This window comes from Medicago truncatula, chromosome 6 (genome assembly GCF_003473485.1).
Source record: "Medicago truncatula cultivar Jemalong A17 chromosome 6, MtrunA17r5.0-ANR, whole genome shotgun sequence".
Lineage (NCBI taxonomy): Eukaryota > Viridiplantae > Streptophyta > Magnoliopsida > Fabales > Fabaceae > Medicago > Medicago truncatula.
In genome coordinates this window covers 36816963-36836881 of record NC_053047.1, presented here as the reverse complement: position 1 = coordinate 36836881, position 19919 = coordinate 36816963, and the positions used below count along the sequence as shown (strand labels likewise).

At 32.9% G+C, this 19919-nt stretch overlaps 2 protein-coding genes across 3 annotated transcripts; one reads left to right on the top strand and one right to left on the bottom strand.

Annotated features, from left to right (window-relative positions):
- The first annotated feature begins 1959 nt into the window (after nucleotides 1-1959).
- Nucleotides 1960-9224, top strand: LOC11415077 (disease resistance protein RPV1). Its single transcript, XM_039835002.1, has 3 exons — nucleotides 1960-2496; nucleotides 5916-7020; nucleotides 7205-9224. Exons 1-3 carry the CDS (start codon nucleotides 2015-2017, stop codon nucleotides 7367-7369), a joined length of 1752 nt encoding a protein of 583 aa, XP_039690936.1. The 5' UTR covers nucleotides 1960-2014; the 3' UTR covers nucleotides 7370-9224.
- A 1305-nt stretch (nucleotides 9225-10529) lies between these two features.
- On the bottom strand, nucleotides 10530-15976 carry LOC11422252 (disease resistance protein RPV1). Of its 2 annotated transcripts, XM_024786060.2 has the most exons (7): nucleotides 15434-15974; nucleotides 14350-14905; nucleotides 13705-13995; nucleotides 13255-13530; nucleotides 11981-13165; nucleotides 11284-11891; nucleotides 10530-10676 (listed from the first exon to the last, which is right to left on the bottom strand). In XM_024786060.2, the coding sequence occupies exons 1-6, from the start codon at nucleotides 15925-15927 to the stop codon at nucleotides 11376-11378; spliced, it is 3318 nt and encodes a 1105-aa protein (XP_024641828.1). In that variant the 5' UTR covers nucleotides 15928-15974; the 3' UTR covers nucleotides 10530-10676; nucleotides 11284-11375. The 2 variants fall into 2 exon arrangements, with proteins under 2 accessions (XP_024641828.1, XP_013452858.1); XM_013597404.3 differs by having other exon boundaries at nucleotides 13705-14905; nucleotides 15434-15976.
- Nucleotides 15977-19919: the final 3943 nt, after the last annotated feature.

Genomic DNA, 19919 nt, shown 5'->3' with positions numbered 1-19919 from the left:
AGAAAAGTGATTATGAGAATAACTATCCAACCCCCTTTCTAAATCAGTATCAGAATTTACCTATTCTTCAAATTTCTCCAATTCAAGAGCAAACCTAGTGAAAGATCAATTTTTATAAATTCTATACTATTATCATTAAAAGATCGTCTCACCCTTACCTGAGTTCAATTGCACAAATAAAGCTACAGCAAAATCGATCCCCTCTTGCTCTTGTTCTCCCCTTGGCTTGGTTTTCTCTCCCAAAACTTGTTTCACGTAAAACTGCTTCTAACCTTTTCTTTTCCTAACTCCCAAAATATAACTCCTCCTTTATTTCATTAAACTCCCCTTAATTCCTAATTAACTCCCCAACCTCCAAAATAATATTAATTCTCACATTATTCTAATTAATATTAAAATAAACTATATAATAAAATAATACACACCACATAATCAACCAATATTATTTAAAATCACATAAATTATATAAATATATCCTAACTCAATAAAAATAATTAAATAATCAAATAATTTAAGGAGGGCGTTACAACCTTCATCCAACAAGCTTAGCTTACTCTCAAGCAGAAAGCACATAAAAGCAAACTTCTCTCCTACGACCGACCACGAACAACCAAAGGTGCCCGCACTTAAGTCATTACTCTTCATCAAGAGCAACGACTTGGGGGGCTACTGTTCTGGAAAGGCCAAAAGGATCTTTGGCCCATTTACTCAGGCCCAACACAATCCAAAGCCCAAACGCCACGTTTGGCAACATTACTTGCGACACACCCCTTTTCCCACAAAGTGCTGCACGGAGCGAGCGAGACCGGTTCAAACGAGCCACAACGTCTCTCTGCATGTTCCCGCAATAAACTCTCTCACAGTTATACTTCCCACGATTTCGTAACCGCTAGAACCAGGTGTGCCATTACAACGACTCTACAGCCCTCCACCTCTATAAATAGGGGACTCATAGTAGTCCCCAAGGTAGAATCTATCTCTTCCTCTAAACCCCCACTCTCTGATCTCTACTTACTTGAGCGTCGGAGCGCCTGCAGGTACACACCCCCCGTCTGCTCCAAGAAGCATTCTGACACATTCTACCACCACTCAAACCACCGTATTCAAAGTATTGACAGTCACCTTCTGATCAGGTACAATCAATTAGTAAACACCAAAAATTTAGGAATTAAACACAAAATCATGAATGGAAAATTCGCGCAATTTCAAGCCATATAAACCCTAAAAAATCAAGAACTAAACACAAAATCATGAAGAAAAAAAAATATTTTCTTATGATTTCAAGCATTTTTCTGTATCTTTGGACACTTAAAGAGTGTAATAAAAAATTTTACTTTGGCATAAAATACCCAAATATAGAAAATGAAATTGCAAGGCAGAAGTTAATATTCGTTTTGATACTAAATGTTAGAATTTCCCAATAGTCTTAAACAAAATTCTAGGAAGAAGAGAAAGTGGATTAATTAAGGGGTATACCTTCATCCATTGCTCTTATTTTAAGATGTTGTGACTTTTCTAAACCTTTAACGATCTCACTTTAATGGTATAAGTGTGTAAAAGAGACTTTAAGCAAAAATAAACAAAGTGAAATGTTAACGAGTGCTCTCAAGGTTAAGAAATTTAAAGAAAAAAATTTATCTTAAAAATGATGCATTCAATGTATTGAAACTTTAAAAAGTAACATTATTTACATAAACAAATTGCACCCTATATAGAACTTATGTCCATATATCAAGATGTTATCCAACGTACAACAACCCCTTATCATTTAAAAGAAGTTGCTATTCTTTTTTTCTACAATATAAAATACACTAAATTTTGTTTCTAATTCACTTTTGTACAGCATTCATAACGCGCTTCTTTCACTTTTGTAATTTAAAACACTTGTTGCTTGACCTGACTATTATTTACTAACGCGATTTCCCAACTATAAAAACAACGACACAACCATTGCAGGTGTCATCTTTCAAAAAAAAAAATTATCTTTCAAAATTAGAAATTCATTGCAGGTGTCATGGCCGATCAACAATTCTCCTCGACTTCCTATACCTACGATGTGTTCATAAGCTTTGAAGGTTTCGATACTCGTAACGGTTTTACAGGCCATCTCTGGAAAGCTTTGAATGACATAGGAATCCTCGCCTTCATCGATGACACGGAGTTTTCCAGGGGGGAAGAAACCAAACCGGCAATTTTCAAGGCCATTCATGTTTCTCGGATTGCCATTATTGTGTTCTCAGATAACTATGCCGGGTCTAAGTTTCTCTTGGAAGAACTTGCATTTATCGTGGACAACTTTCAGCAGAGTGACAACCTTCGATTTATTGTTCCGGTTTATTACAATATTGAAGCTTCTCATGTGCGACACCAAAGTGGACCTTTTGAAGCTGCATTCGTAAAGCACGAGGAGAGGTTCCATGAAAACAGGGAGAAAGTGCTTAAATGGAAAACCGCTCTATCTCAAGTAGCTAACTTGCCCGGGTGGCATTTCGACGGGTATAATTACTCTATCTCTTTTATCTTATATAAATTTTGCTCATTGTCCATTTCTATATGGTTTTTATTCTTCAAATCTATAGTTTCATTTTCCTGTGAGCTATGAATATATAAATTTATGGTCCTTCATCTTTGTTCGCAAATCTATGCTTGCAATTGAATCTTAGATTTTAAGCTTAAAAAATTAATATACAAATGGATCTAAAAGACCAAATTAATGTGAAAAATTTAAATTATCGCATTGTTCATTTTTATTTTATTTTTACAAATTAAGTATACCTTTTATTTATTTTATTTTGATCCATAGATTTACAAAATGAAAACACATTACTTCGAGTATTGTAAGTGTTTAAATTTTTTGTATGGAGTAATATTATATCTAGTGTCAGTATGTGAAGGCCGTAAGGAAGGGTGGGGTAAGGAAGAGAGAGAAGAAACATTCAGCTTTATTTGATAGAGTGATTTTATAGAGAACGATGGGACGATCTTTATGATTAATGTATTTTTAATTTTAAATCATTAATATAACATGTAATTGATTTGAAAATTTTGTCTAAACACTTCAAAATGCTCATCCAATACCTCTTTTGAGTTCCCTTAAATAAATGAGATTTTTTATTATGAAGAAAAATAAACTACTCAAAACCCCTTCTTCCTTCCATTTCCTCATTCCGTTTTTGCAAAGCTCTTACCTACCCTCTCTTCTAAACTCGCAAACAGAGCATACGAGGAAGAACTTTGGAAAAAGAAAGTATGAATTGGAAGGAATGAAATACTTTTAGTTGAAAATAACACTTTTTAAACTTTTAAGACATTGGCTACATAATTACCAATGTACGTAATACTATTATATTTGATTCCTTAACCAATATTCCAGGTACAATTGTTAGCATTTCCATTAAAAAATCTCTTTTTTGTGTCAAGATTCTTATAATATTCAAAATAAAGACTAAAAGTGTGGATCGAAATTATTTTGAGGAGTAAAAGTCAAAGATTTTTTTTGAGAATTAAAACGAAAAAGTTAGAATATTTATAAAGACTAAAATCGTTTAACTATAAATTTTAAAAGTTGAAAATAAGGTGGTGGGACACATATGGGGTCTTTCTAGGAGATCGGAGGAAGGATTTTGGTGCAAGTGTTTGATGAATTAGAAGTCTTATATTAGATAAAATAAAATAAAAAGTGAGTGTTAAAATATATAAGTGCGAGAATCCATAAACTTAATAATACCTTTAGATTTTGAGTCAAGATGTGTGTCGAATTCACTTGTTCTTTTGTTCCAACGTGAATGATCCTCAAACTTCCATCATGAACCGACAAATGAGAGTGCTTTTTGGAAGAAATTAGAGAGAAAGAGAGAACTCTTCCATCGTTTTTAAGAGAGTGAACCAGATTCCGTAATTTTTTTTATTAGGGAGTATTATGTTTGGTGTTGATATTTTAAGAGATTATTTTACAATTTACGATTTATTATATTTTTTTGGATCAACTATTTTTCTACTTTTTTGTGAAAAAATAAAAATATTTTTTTTTTTGGTAGATAGACGAAATGACAAAGCCATTATAAAACTCACACACACAACTGGAGGTATCGGGGTTCGAATCCCGGTTATGACATCCAGCCTAACAATTTCGACATTTTGCCAGTTGAGTTAGGAGTTATGGATAAAAATAAATTATTAATCCTCTGAATTATTATTACTACTACTATTGTTTTCATTTGAAGAGAATGTTTCCTTTCTTCTTGAATTGTATTGTATGCCATAAAATGTAAATTTTACAGGCTTAATTGATCTGCCGATCCCTTAAATTATTTCTTTTATTCAATCTGGTCCCATAAGTTTTAACTTTCTCAATCACGTCCTTTAACTTATTTCTTTTATTCAATTTGGTCCAATTTTAATAATTTCAATCCCCTACGAAAAGAGACAGTTGGATTACAGAGGTCTTTACAGTGTATCACCAACACCTAAACCAAACAACTTTCATCATTTTCATCATAAATATCCAGAAATTCATCATTCATCAATCTTCATCAATAAAAATCTACATTCATCCAATTTCAATAAAAAAACATGTAACCTCACCATTCTTAGTGCTGCACCATAAAACCCCCAAAAACAACAAACAAAAGGGATCTTAGTTTGAAGAAAACGCATGGGTTTGAAGAAAAGTTTTCACTGAAATCTCAAACTACTTGAATTCTATTATTAATAATAAAAGCTAGATTTGAATTTGTTCATCTGGAAACAACGTAAGAACATGATGCAACAGGAAATAATTTTCCTCACAACAATTAAAACAACAATTAATTCATGAAAAAATTAAATTGTTTAATGAAAAAGCTATAATTGAATTGGTTAATTGAATTACAGTAACCAAAAAAATTGAAATGGCTAAATTGGAAAAGGTTTTAATTGTCCAAATTAAACTCACAACAATCACTCCAAGATTGAATTAAATTTCCAACAACAAAAACACATCATGAACAGAAGTTAAAAACGCAGCAGAAAGAGGAACACAACATGAACAGGAAGAGGAACAGAAGTTAAAAACGCAACAAAAACACAGCATGAACAGAAGCTAAAAACTCCAAGATCTGAGAGTTCTGTTTAGGTGGTGGTGGTGAATGATCTGATGTGGTGTTGGTGGTTTGTGATTCGGCATCGGTGTTGAAAAAGAATCTGAGATTGCTGAAAAAGTTAGTGAGGCTGTGAAGAAGGTTGTTGAAGAGAGTGAGAAAATGAAGGTGATTGAGACAGAGATGTGATGTTGTTAGTGTTGTTGTTGTGATTTATAAGGGGAAATTGAAGGTGATTGAATTTTATTTTATTTTTTTCTTCAGAAAATGGGTTTTTTTTTTTTTTTAGAAAATAGGTTTTTTTGAGAGAGAAAAAAAAACTGGATTTGAAAAATGATATGGAGATGAAGATGATTATTAAATTATGGGTTTTTTTTTTTTTTATGATGAAGATGATTGAGTTTTTGTATGAAGATTGATAAAAATGATATGGAAAAAATGAAGCATAAAAATTTGTGTAATGATTTATTTTTGAAAGAATTTTTTTGGGTTTTTATTTTATTTTATGAAGATTGATGAAGGTTGAATGAAGATGAAGATGAGGGAAGAAGAAGAGGAGGAAGAAAGTAAATAAATCAGGTGTTGGTGATACACCATAAAATCTGGTAGACCTCACTTATCCAACGATCTTCTTTTTGAGGGGACCATATTGATTAAAAGTAAGTGAGTTGAGGGACCAGTTTGCAAAAGTTAAGATTTATGAGACCAAATTGAATAAAAGAAATAAGTTAAGGGACCGGCAGATCAATTAAGCCAATTTTATACTATAATAAGATAAGAATAAGTATATAGGTGTGGAAATAACTGCATTTAGTTTGAACTAACCTCCTGGTTTAGGGTTGAGTATGAACATCAGTTTCTCCAGAAGATTGTGAAAGAGATCTCCAGGAGGTTGGATCGTGCTCCCTTACACGTTGCCGATTACCCAGTTGGATTGGATTCTCGATTGGGAGAAGTTTTCCGGCATTTGGAGTTGGAATCTCATGAAGTCCTTACGGTGGGGATCTATGGGATTGGCGGAATAGGGAAAACAACACTTGCTCGAGCAGTTTATAATACGATTTCGGATCAATTTGAAACCTCGTGTTTTCTTTCCAATATTAGAAAAAGTTCAAATACACAAAGTTTAGCGCACCTTCAAAATATACTTCTTTCAGAAATGACTGGATTGAAAGATATTCAGTTAAAAGATACTAGTAAAGGAATTTCCGAAATAAAGCACAGGCTCTACCGAAAGAAAGTTCTTCTCATCCTAGATGATGTGGACAGACTAGAGCAAATGGAGGCTTTGGCTGGAGGACTTGATTGGTTTGGTCCTGGTAGCAGAGTTGTCATTACAACACGGGATAGGCATTTGCTAGCATTTCGCGGGGTTGAGAGAAGATACGAAGTACAAGAGTTAAATGACGTAGATGCTCTTGATTTGCTTAGCCACAAGGTTTTTAAACAAGGCATTGTTGATCCAAATTACACAGAACTTTTAAACCGAGCAGTAACTTATGCTTCCGGGCTTCCATTGGCCTTGGAAGTAATAGGTTCAAGCTTGTTTGGATTAAGCGTTGACCAATGTGAACATGCATTAAATCAGTTTAAACGGATTCTTCCTAAGGATATTCAAAAATTACTTAGAGTAAGTTTTGATGCTTTGGATCAAGAGGTAAAGAACATATTTCTTGACATTACTTGTTGCTTCAAAGGATATGCCTTGGCAGACGTCGAGCAGTTACTTTGTGCTCGTTATGGCCACGACATGAAATATCATATTAAAGTGTTGATTGACAAGTCACTCATAAATATTTTAGATGGTAAGGTGACAACAACACATCCCTTGATAGAGAGCATGGGTAAAGAAATTGTTCGTGAGGAATCACCAGAAGATCCTGGGAGACGTAGTAGATTATGGTTCTCTGAAGATATAGTTGAAGTCTTGAAAAATAATAAGGTAAGGTTGTTACAGGTGATTCATATTTTTTCTCTAACTGTTGTCGATTTGTTTTCTCTTATATACTCATGTTACGTTTTTTTTTTTACCATTTTAAATAGCTAAATATCTTCCAAATATTAACATTGAAGTCTTACATTTATGCGTGCACTGTTTTGATCTGTGTTTTCTTTTGTTTTATCAGGGAACAAGTAGTATTGAAATCATACACTTAGATTCCCCCTTAATTGAAGATGAAGAAGCAATAGAATGGGATGGAAAGGCTTTTAAGGAGATGCCAAACCTCAAAATACTATTATTAGAAAATGTCATTTCTCCACAGCTCCCAAGTATCTTCCAAACAGTTTAAAAGTATTAGAATGGCTGAGATATCCTTCGGAAAAGTTACCATCTGATTTTGATTCAAAGCTGACTAAGATATTAAAGGCAAGTGTACGGTTTTTTCTTCTGGTCTTGTATGTTCAAGACTATCAATTTGATTATTGTCTTTTTCATTTTTCAGTTTATATGTTTTTGAGCTTTAAATTTTGACTATGGTCAGGGTATGACATAATTACATGATGTATCTGATGTCCCACATTTAGGAAAACCTTAGGTGATTGATTGAAATTCACAATTCGATTTGATTTCTGGATCAACGTGGAAACTTGGATATGAAATTAGTAGCAAACTTAGGATTTCCCTACTCAAAATGCTGATTGGACTTGAAGCTCTATGTTTTCGATTACTCAAGTCATATGAGTTTTTCAGAAACTAAGATGAAAAGCACAATTAAACTTTAGGTTGAGTCACCTTTAGTGTGTAATTTCTGTTTGTCTTGATCTTCTAAAATTGGATGGTTGATGTATGAATTGGAACAAACATTATCGATTTCAAAATTCTTAGCATTTTTTAGATGAAGACCTGCAGCAGAAATTTATTTACAACTTTCTTAAGACCTTTAGCTTAGTTAACAAGATAAAACTCCAACTCCTTATGCACATCATCAAATCCAATAGTTAAAAGGTAAGAGCTAAAACTCAGAAAAGGGTAAGAAAAGAAAAACGATAGAGAAATTGTAAACACAATTACTCATTTTTTAATTTTTTTAAATTCTAAACCTTACTAAAATTAACAGTTCTTTTTACCTTGCAGGTTCGACTTGCGGATCCTGAAGTTTTTAATCTATCATGGAGAGTAGTTGGCCTTATGTCAAGTATAGTCGGTCTGGTTTGTTATGCTCTGAGCCCTTCTTTCAATCGATTAATTGGAAAATTGAAAGCTTTCCAGATCTTTCTTTATGGGGTGTTGTCCTTAGCTATCTTCACCACCATATTGTTTGCAAAACAGTCTTCACGTACCACTCGCCATGTTCAACTCAAAACTTACTCGAGCTTTCTCGTTTTGATGATCATCTCAGTGTACGCATTTTTCTATGACCGAGCTGTGAATGGAAAACCTGAAATATTGAGTATAGTTTCAAATGCTGCATTTGCTTTGGTTTCATTAAGTTTACACAAACTGATTAACTTTGGGTTTGAGATTGGTGTATTCTCTTATTTCTTAGGTTGCTTTACAGTTCAACTGTTAACCATCAACTGGATGTTTATTTTTGTTGCACTTTTCTTTGGTTGTCCGCTTTTTGTTATGCATTCGTCTTTGAATTCAAAACGAGAAGTAGCTAGTGGAGGCCAATCCAATTGTTGATAGTGGTGGTCAAGCTGTTGATCAATCTTCACATTCCAATCCAAATGTTGATAGTGGCGATCATCATCTCATTGACATTCGTTAGGAGAGTTGATAGTGGTGGTCAAGCTATCCATCAAAATGTTGATAGTGAAAGAAGTTTGAGAAGTGTTGTAACATTGTAGCGTAATTTTGTTTTCCGATCCATATGTTCAATAATATGGAGTTTTCAGTTTATTTCTGGCTTCTAAGAAAGTTTCCCAAGATATAGTCTGTATTGTGGTGGAGGACAAAGGTTTGAATTTTGAAAATCAAACCCTTTCTAAATGGAAACGAGGCGTAAATTTTGTGTGCTAGACATGAAAGAATGGCCTTTGTATCCAAAAGGTTTGAATCATAATTCAATTTGTATGCATTGTGATAGTCAGACTTACTTGCATTGAAGTCAAACTCTAGATTTCTAGGGGCCTTTTCCAGAAATTTGAATATTAATTCAAATTCTTCAATGTAAACTATTTATGTTTTTGAAAACCTCTTACGACCAGAGTAATCTGTATAATAGAGATTTTCTTATGAAAGATGAGTGAATAGAATGAATCTTGAGCTAGTTATTTCCATTAGCATCTAATATTCATAGCTAGTTCAAAAATCAAATTTATAGACCATGTATCATTGTATCTGTGTCATTCACTAACCATAGTCAAAATTATTTTTAAAAAAGAAAAAAAAATCGATGAATAATCTTGAACATACAAAACCAGGGAAAAGAACTTACACTTTTCTTACCATAGTTTCCATTAAGACTTTTGTCAAAAAAAAAAATAATTATTTTCCATTAAGACATAAATTGTATCCTCAAGCAACCATAACCTACCACATTTCCCAGACTCCATGGGTGATTCTCGATGAACAAGTTCTTTAGCCATTTTCTCGATCAAGTCGTGTATTATAAGAGATTCATCAATCGGAACTTTGATTTGATCTTTCACATTGTAACTATGATGAGTACAAAGTGTATTTTGGACTTTTATCGACTCATATCCTTTGAAGCAACAAACAATATCCAGAAAAAATACTCTGCTTATCTTTCTCTAATCCATCAGTTCTGTCTTTTATGTTTTCTGTGTCAACAACATAGTGTGATAGTGTTTTAACCATATGGAATAAATGCTTATGAAAAAGAAAAAAAAATAATTTGAAAAGTTTGCCTTCCCTTTACATTTTCAAAAACACCCCAAATCATATATTTTGTTTTTTGTGAATTTTCCCCTCTTTGAATGATCTAATCCGGGTAGAAACAACACTTTTGTTCGAATTTTCATCGAGAGGATAGTTTCGTAGCAGTTGTTAGTTTCTTTATACTATGGTGGTCTTTGACGCCTTTTCCTTGGGTCTTTTCCTTTCTTGGGATAGATCATGTTTTTCTTTTCATAGGTAGGTTTTTCACATTGTAACTCTGGTGTATTGGTTCAGGCCTCTCCTTTTGATAAAAAAAAAAAAAAAAAAAAAAGTGGATGGCTTTTGGTTATTTTATTTTATGATTCCTTAGGTGCATACATTGTTTCTTTCTGAAAAAACTAATTATAATTATAATTTTTTCCTTATTTTTTTATTTTTCATATATTTAATTTAAAAAATGATTATAAGCTTTTTTTAATTCAATAATTACACATGTGGCATGCCACGTAGGCATTGACCGGTAAAAATTGACAAAAAGGATCAAAATTGCAAAGGGGCCAATTCTTGGAGGGCCAAAATTGTTATTTTTGTTCATAGGGAACCAAAATTGCAACTTTTTAAAACTTAAGGGGGGAAAAGTGCACTTGAACCTTTAATAAACACAATCAACAAAAAAGAAGAAACATTGTAACAAATAGAATCACATCATTGTTTTAGTTTGTTTTCCCTAAAGAGTAATCAATGTTTCCACCATTATCTACTGCTTGGTTTGGATTGGTTTTCCAAAAGAGTGACCAAGGGGTCTCTTCTACCTGCATTGACAAACCAAGTTACATCAAAAACTTCATTTGCAATGGAAAAATTTCTATAAAAATTTGTGAGAAATGTATTTTGAAAAAGTCCATGATTTTTGGTGTAGAGGTCAAAAGAAAATATTATATACAAGTTTGGTGTAGAGGTCAAAAGAAAATATTATATAAAAGAAAATATTGTATTTTGAAAAAGTCCATGTTAATAATTATTGAAATGACAAAACCTCAGTACAGTGCAATAGGCACTATTCTTACTATACTAAAAAATATAGTATAACTGTCACTTAACAATTTTGAAAGGGTGTGAAAAGCTACTTCCTTAAAAAAAAAAAAAAAAAAAACTATCTATGTGAGAGGAACAACAAGATCAACACTTATGGTACTGCATCTAAATTTTGTCCATTTTAAAACTTTGCAAAAACTCAAGATTTTTGGAAGAAAAAAAAAAGATGACAACTTGTCATAAAAAATGCATAGCCCTCCAAAAAATAATTGCAAAGTGAAAACATAGAAAAAACTATCATAAAATAATTTGACAGTATACATTAAACAAAATTAACATCCTACACTACAGGAAGAAAATTATATGAATGAATTATATACTTACTTCAACAACCGGAGTGAACACAATGTGCATGTGTTATCTTTGTAGGCATACTACAATTATATGGTTAAGTCTCATGATTGGAAGAGTTCATTTCATTCACATTTATCCACATCAGAAGCAATGACTGAGACCAATGAATCAGAGTTTCGTTTATATTGAGTGAGCTCAATATTATCATCTTTATCTGGGTTGGTGAATTGAATATCCTTCATGTTACTTTTCTTTTTCAATACATGGATTCCACTATACATGAATGGGAACCCAAAGTCAACCTCTGCATGGTTCCACTTATTTTCTAAAAGTGCTTTGTCCATATTATTATTCAATTTTTCCATTTGCATATGAAAAAGATGTAGATGATACACTTCTGGTGATAAACGTTTATTTTCACCATGCCTATAGAAAAATGTATCACCATTGATGATCACTCTTACAGGACGCCTAGAATCATCCCATGTCGATGGAGAAACAACACAGAGAGCTATGACAGGAAACTTGTTCCTGAACCAGAAAGAAATAGACAATCCTGCCAAGCATTGATGGTCGAACCACTCTGGAATCCTTGTTCGTGGCAAACGGAACCAAGTGTTTCCTGCCTCATGTAATTCCTGGTAGTCATAAATTATTAATGTAAGTTTAACCTATATCAAGAAGAATATCAAATACATTAAAAATTAAATACAAAATATATCATAACCTGATTTAGTAATTTGCTTTTGCACGGTGAGGTCAATGATTTGCAGTTTAATGCAGATAATGTTTTTAAGCATGGTGGAATCCCTTCAATTTCCTGAAGTTCCTCACAGTTATCCAGGACAAGCCTCTGTAAAAAATGACATTTTTCGATAGATTTTGGAAGAATTTTGAATTGGTTATCACTTAGGTGTAATTCTTTCACATTAGTAAACAACATGAGACCCGTTGACAAATATTCATCTGAAAATTTGCAGTTCCTCAGACAAATATATTCTACATGTGAAGATTGCATTGGGCTCACTTTTTCTTCAGCCTGGATGGTAAATTCAGCCAGTTTTGACATCACAGCAGCTCTATTCGATAAATAAACAACTCCACAGTTACATTGATATAATGTTTGAGGCGGAGTAAGATTTTGAAATGGAAACGGCAATTCTTGTATGAGAGTATTATCCAAGTGAATTTCTGTTATATTATTCATCTCTCCCAATATTTTTGGAAATCTCTCTAGGCTCAGACAATGTGAAAGATTGAACCGTTCCAATGAGGTCAACCTGAGCGATGGGATACTCGTAAGCTTGACGCAATGTTCCATACTCAAGAATTTAAGTTTATCCAACAACCCATCCACCACAGTTGGAAAACTCTCGAGACTATAACAATGTGAAAGGTCAAGCTTTTCTAATGAATCCAACCTGAGAGGTGGAATACTCCTGAGATTGCGACAATATTTAACAAGTAGGATTTTAAGTTTTCCAAGAAACCCATCCACCACAAGTGGAAAACTCTCGAGACTAAAACAATTTGAAAGATCGAGTTCTTCTAACGAAGTCAACTTAAGAGTTGGAATACTCCTTAACTTGACGCAACTTCTAACAGTCATGGTTTTAAGTTTATCCACCAACCCATCTACCACAGGTGGAAAACTCTCAAGACAAGAACACTGTGAAAGATCGAGTTCTTCCAGAGAAGCCAACTTGAGAGGCGGAATACTCCTGAGCTTGATGCAACGCATAGCTCTTAAGGTTTTAAGATTACCCAGAAACCCAACGGAGTCATCGACTGTGATTAAATTCACACAATCTTGAAAAGAAAGTTCTTCTAAATTTACGAGACCAGATATGTCAGGTATCCGTGTTAAAGATTTGTGGTGATCAAAACTTAAAACCCTTATATTCTTGAACTTCTGCAAAAAAGACAAAGATAAGAACCAACAAACAAATAAGAAAGTGGATATATTGATATACGATGGGAAAATAAATATATCACACTTGCCTTCTTGAAAAAGTCATCCCACGCGAATGATGTAGAGTAAGACGGAATCTTGCATATGGCAAGTTTTCTTGGATAAAATTGAGACGGTAAACCCCATGAAGGATATAGGTGATGTTCAAGTATTCTTAGACTGTTCGGAAGATTTTTGGGACTCTCAGTAAATTGGCCATCCATAATAATTAGTGTTCTGAGGTTTTCCATCTTCTTGAAAGCCTCTTCATCCCATTCTACTTCAATCCGGGAGCTTGGACATATGATTTCAATTTTACTTGTTCCCTTTTAGCATGAAAAAGCACAAAATACCAAAATACATGTACATATGTTAGTACTTCAACTCACCTATTTATAGAATTTGACATATTGTAATGGGGGAAAGGGTTAAGTGAGCATTAGTAACATTAATCAAACTTAAAGATGAAAAGACAAACCATTCATATCACTATTACTCACCGTATTTTCTTCTAAAACTTGAATTATATCTTTAGAGGACCATAACCTACTGCGTTTTCCAGGATCTTCAGGTGATTCTTGTCTAACAATTTCTTTCCCCATATCCTCTATCAAATCATGTAATGTCACGTTACCAGACATACTTGTTTTAATGAGAGATTTTTCCACTAACACATCAATGTGATCTTTCATGATATTATCATAATGAGCATTAAGTATTTGTTCTACCCTTGTCCATTTATATCCTTTGAAGCAGCAGGCAATGTCAAGAAAAACAGACTTCTCTTCTTCCTGCAAAGCATCAAAGCTAAGTTGTAGTATCGTTTGGATCTTTTTATCAGGAATCCTTTCATAACGATCTAATGCATATTTACATTGTTCAATTGTCTTATTAAAAAAGTGAGAACCTATGACTTCCAAAGCCAGTGGAAGGCCAGAAGCATATGATATGGCACGTAATATAACATGCACATAACCTGAAAAAACTTCGTCAGTCTTAAAAGCTTTCAGTCTAGGCAATTTGTTCACATCCAATAGACTACCATACTGTGCAAATAAAGCATCCTTATAGCTTGGACTAAATTTATTTTTAAAAGCTTTCAAGATAACTAGCTCAAAAGCATCTTGGTCATTCAACCCATTCACCTCATATGTACGTTCAACCCCATGATATGTTAGCAACCTTTTGTCCCGAGTGGTGATGATGACTCTACTGCCACGACCAAACCAATCAGATCTTCCAGCAATAGCCTCTAATTGCTCCTCCTTGTCAACATCGTCTAGAAGCAAAAGAACCTTCTTTTGGTGGAACCTTTTTTGTAATATTGAAATTCCTTGTCTAACACTTGTTAACTCAATGTTCTTTTCTCCAACAACTTGAGATAGAAGGATCTTTTGGAGATGTATCAACCCATTTTTGTCTGAATTTTCTCTAACTTTTTCAAGAAAACAGGAACCTTGAAATTGATGGACAATGGAATTATAAACTGCCAGGGCAAGGGTAGTTTTCCCTATTCCACCAATCCCATGGATCCCTACCATTTGGACTTTATCATTAGGCCCATCATTCAAAAGGGATGTTACATGCTGCTTTTGGTACTCGAGTCCAACTAGATAATCAGGAACAGGTAAAGTAGCAGGTATAATCTCCCTTGAGACTTGTTCAACTATCTTCCCAATAAAAACATGTTCATATTCATCCCTGCCCAATAATAGAAATGAAATTTTCATGAACTCATTCTGGTGCAACATGGCTACATTTTAACACTTAATTTATCATAACAACTCAATAGTGATAATTACATAAATGAAAAGTGATACCCATGAACCAACTGCAGACACTAAACACAACAGTTACACAAATGATTTTACCTTTGAAATTTATTCTAGCTTGAAGTTAAAATTTAAAGCGTTACCAACTAGCACAAATGGTCCACGGTTCAATTACTGGATGGTGCGTATGGAAAAACATTTGTTGGGCAAGGTCAACACCTTAAATGGATCTTAGTTACATAAAGAGGATTAATCTGTACAGTTGCACACACAACAAAAGAAAAATTTATGGAATTTACCACTACAATTTATTTTTAGGCTGAAATTTATTTGTTCACCCTTTTTTTATATATATATATGTATACAAACACAAATCAATTTACATTCGACTCACTCTATGTTAAGTAATAAAAAGAACAAATATAAATATACATAAGAAAAATATATAGTTATGTACCCATTTTTGAAATGAAAGCCAGACAAATTAGCAACTTGGTTCAGAGCATTCTTCCATTTCTGCAACAAATCCATGTTACTATGATCCCTTGCCTCATGTTCAACCATTGCTTCACCATAACTCCTTTTCAACTTTCTCACATCAGAAGGTTCCACATCATAAAAAACCGGCCAAACACACCGACCCTTATCTTTAATCGAATAAAGGATGGTGGATAGTTCTTTTAAGCAAAAGGTTGAAGATGCATAGTTCTTGGAAAGAACGATGATAGCCATGTTGGAATCTTCAATAGCTTTGATGAGTGATGGTGTGATTTCTTCGCCTTTTTGAAGTTCTTCATCATCCATGAAGGTGTGAATTCCTCTGTCACTCAGTGCTTTCCAAAGATTGCCGGTGAAACCATGGCGAGTATCTTCGCCTCTGAAGCTAAGAAAAAGGTCATATTTGAAACGATCTGTGAGAGATGCCATGAGTGAGTGTGATCTGTGGAGCATCGAAAGTCAAATGCAAGGGGGGGAAAATATAATTATAGGAAGCAATTTTCTAGTATTTTTAAATGAGAAATTATATTTGTCCAACCAATTTATCTAACTTTCTTGCTCATACTTAACATTATATTTTTTTAAAATGATATTTGTACATCTACTTAATAACAATTTTGATGACAATCATATTTTTCTTTTTTTTTATTGGTAAAAAACAATGAGATAGAAAAAGGAAGAGAGAAGATAAGAATAATATGTGACTATGAGAGAGAAAGTTGTCATAAAATAGTTGTACAAATATTATTTATTTTCTCTATGTTGTTTTAGTTTGGCTTAATTGCTATTTTCGTCCCTTAACTATTTATTTAGTATTGCTTTGGTCCTTTAATTAAAATTTGTTCCGTTTAGATATTTTAAGTTTATCTCTGTTACATATTTTAGTCATTTCCGTTAAATTTAATTCAAAAACATTAGGGTTTCATAAAAATGTTAAGGTTTAATAAAAAATATTAACTGTTATACATGTGTCATCATTTCATTGGATCTGAAAATTTTATATTTTTCCACATCTTCATCATCTTCATTAAAACCTTCATCATACAACTTTTCTCATGTAACCAAAAAAAAACCTTCATCATAAAACTAGTAAAAAAACAACCTACTGTTTTCTTCTTAAATCACTACATCACCATCATCATCTTTACCCTCTCATCACCACCTTTAACAACAACACTTAATATCATCATACTCATAAATCTTCTAACACAACACATAACATTGAGTTAAAATTCTGCATAAATCTTCATAAATTCAAACCTTCCTCGTCGGGAACATTGAGAGTTGTTTCCCTCAATGAAATCCAGCAACAAACAACAATTGATTAAATCCATAAGAAAATCCTCAAACCCAAATGAAATTGATTGAATCCATGAATCAACAACAACAACAATTGAATCTATGAATCAACACAATCAACACAACACATTTCCGAGATCCTCGTCATAGCTGACAGTTTAGAAGGAGATTTTCAATTTATTGTAGCAAGCAATTTGGAATTAGAATTAGGAATGGATCTTTGTGTTTCTTCTTAACATCCATCATCTTTTTTCTTCATTGAATATGGAATTGATGAATGGAAGAGGAAGAAGAGTTGGGATAAAAGAATTGGAATGATGTGATTTTTTGGTGAAGGACAATCAAAGAAAAAGAGTTAGGAGAGATTTGCTGCACTTTTGCTTGAATATTAGGTGTTGAATGACTTAGGGATTTGCTGCAAAAACATGATGAAGGAAGAAGCAAAGATCCAAGATGGAAATTCATAAATGGGCATCGAAATAATGGTTTTTTGAGAGAATAAGGCATGAAGATTGGGTTTTTAAAAACATAATTTGAGTTTTAAATTTTTGATTTAATGTGTTTTTAATTTGTCTAGTAAAGATGAGGAAGAATACCATTTTTGATTGTTCAAAAAAAAAAAGATGATGAAGAATATGAGGGAGGGAGGAAGATGAACCATTTTTGTTGAATTTAAAATTTCTGATTTTTTAATTTTTGATTTTTTTAATTTCTGGGTTTAGGTGATGAAGAAAATGATGAAGATGAGAAAGGAAGAAGATGAAGAAATGAGAAAAAAAAAATTAGTTGGTGATGATTTCCTATAAGATAAAATAGGCTTTCATGATCCAACGGCCCTCTTTTAAGAAAAAAGATCAAATGGTTAAAATTAAATTTTTTAATATGGTTTACAGTGGACCACCTAAATCTTGGTCCACTTAAGACATTTGAGGTTAATATATTAACGGAAGGGTCCAAATTGTGTAACGAAAATTAACTTAAAATACCAAAACGGAACAAATTTTAATTAAGGGGCCAAAGTGATACTAATTAATTAGTTAAGGGACGAAAATAGCAATTAAGCCTTTTAGTTTCTTTGTCAATATCTATTTGTCTTTGTAAATTTATAGTTGTCATAAAAGTTGTCACTTAAATGGTTGTTCAAATAATACATCTCCTTCAAAAAGATGTCTTTAGAACATCTTCAATGGAGATTCCTTACTTAAGAAGGATCACTCCCCGTTAAGGATCCCTCATTGGAGAAAGACAAAATGAGTCCCTCTTAAGCAACGAACAACTACATAAGTAAGAACCCTCTCTCCTAAAAAAATGAGTCTCTGTTAAGCAACGAGCAACTATATAAGGACTCTCTCTCATGGGCAACTAACGGGCCTCACGTGTAAAAGAAGTGATAAAATATGTACTGGTTGGTCTAACTTACAAAAGAAATAATAAACTAATTTTGTATAATGATGTAAACTTAGTGAGATCTATTTAAGAATTTTTCATTGGAGTCATTATTAGTGAATTGTCATTTGAGTCATTGAGTCCTTAATATAAACTTTCATTAAAATATTATAAATAAATGATGTGCACACGTGAGTTCATTTAAGGAGTCTCTATTAATGGACTACTATTATGGATATGATTTTTCCTTTTTTCTAAAATCACACAGGTGATTCTTCCTTTCACACTAACTAGTAATCTTTAAAATCACATGGATTTTTAATAAGTGCTTGTTTTTTCAAACAACAACACTAATAAATTCGCATACACGATTTTGAATCTATTTGAAATTTATTTTCAAAAATCAGAATTGCATTTTGAATAAGAACTCCCAACTACCACGAGAATGGGAACCCCAAAAAAGTCATATAATGAAAATCAGCAACTATGATCCAGAAATGACACTGGGTCACAATTTATTCACTACAATTATGAGAAACCAAGTCATATGTCCCGCTTGTATATGAATAGGTCAGGTGGTGCTCCACAACCTAACCTGACAGAAGTGAAATTCACTGTTATAACTAGTAAAATCAACCTTGTTGGTCGATCAAGTGGATGATGGGTCGACATTAGTGCCTCGCGCCATGTCTGCCATGATTGTGCAATGTTCAAAACATATGCATCTATTGCAATAAAAAAAAAATTAGAATATTCTTACACCACAAAAGATGTTGGAATTGTTATGGAGTTACAATTCATATTAGAAAAGAAAATTATTCCCGGAATTGTGATAAATGCTCTAAAGATAAGAAAGAATCTAGGTTATTTCTACTGAATAAGACTGAATTCATTCAGGCTTAAGGAGAGACCTGTGAACCATTACTAAAATGGTAATCTTGTTGAGAAAGACTACTTCGTAGATGGTATATGTTCAAAATTAAAAATTCTCATTATGTTTTATAAGTTGTGTGATTTAATATATGGCATTTTCTCATTGGATGTTGAATTATGGCAAGAAGGTATAAATGATGAAGTGGATTCTCTACGGTCTAACAAAACATGGCACTAAGTAGACTTGCCTCCTAGTTGAAAGCCAATAGGTTGAAAATGGAGTCCGAAAAAGAAACTAATACCTGATAGTTCGATTGATAAATGCAAGACCCATCTTGTAGTCAAAGGTTTTAGGTAAAGAGAAAATATAGATTTATTTGATACTTATTCTTCAGTCACTAGAATCACATTCATAAGGTATTAATTCTCTAGCGGCCATTCATAACTTGATAATACACCAAATGAATGTGAAAACTACTTTTTTAAACGGTGAGCCAGAAGAAGAAATCTATATAGAACAGCTTGAAGGTATTGTGATTCATGGACAAGAAAACAAGATTTGTAAGTTAAATAATTCTCTATATGGTCTAAAACAAGCTCCTTAGAATGTGAATGAAATCGACAAATGTATTTACTACTAAATTGACAATAACATTGGCACGATCATATGTTTTATATAGACGGCTTGCTCATATTTGATTCGAAGATTCATGCCATAAATACTGTGAAATCATTGTTGAGCAACAAGATTGATCAATCTCACTATGTTGACTTTAGACTTAAGGAAATTTAAATATTTTGACTTTAAACTTGCAAGCATCACTTACGATCCAAGTGTAAAACTCTTCAAGAACATTGGAGATCGATGATGTTAAAAAAGCAGAATA

Excerpts from the sequence above, each read along its gene's own strand:
- LOC11415077 (XM_039835002.1), top strand. The coding sequence starts at position 2,015 with ATGGCCGATCAACAATTCTCCTCGACTTCCTATACCTACGATGTGTTC. Across the intron at positions 2,497-5,915 it reads CCCGGGTGGCATTTCGACGG|GGTTGAGTATGAACATCAGT; the intron begins GTATAATTACTC and ends CTCCTGGTTTAG. Across the intron at positions 7,021-7,204 it reads AAGTCTTGAAAAATAATAAG|GGAACAAGTAGTATTGAAAT; the intron begins GTAAGGTTGTTA and ends TTGTTTTATCAG.
- LOC11422252 (XM_013597404.3), bottom strand. The coding sequence starts at position 15,927 with ATGCTCCACAGATCACACTCACTCATGGCATCTCTCACAGATCGTTTC. Across the intron at positions 14,906-15,433 it reads GGCTTTCATTTCAAAAATGG|GGATGAATATGAACATGTTT; the intron begins GTACATAACTAT and ends ATTATTGGGCAG. Across the intron at positions 13,166-13,254 it reads GGGATGACTTTTTCAAGAAG|AAGTTCAAGAATATAAGGGT; the intron begins GCAAGTGTGATA and ends TCTTTTTTGCAG.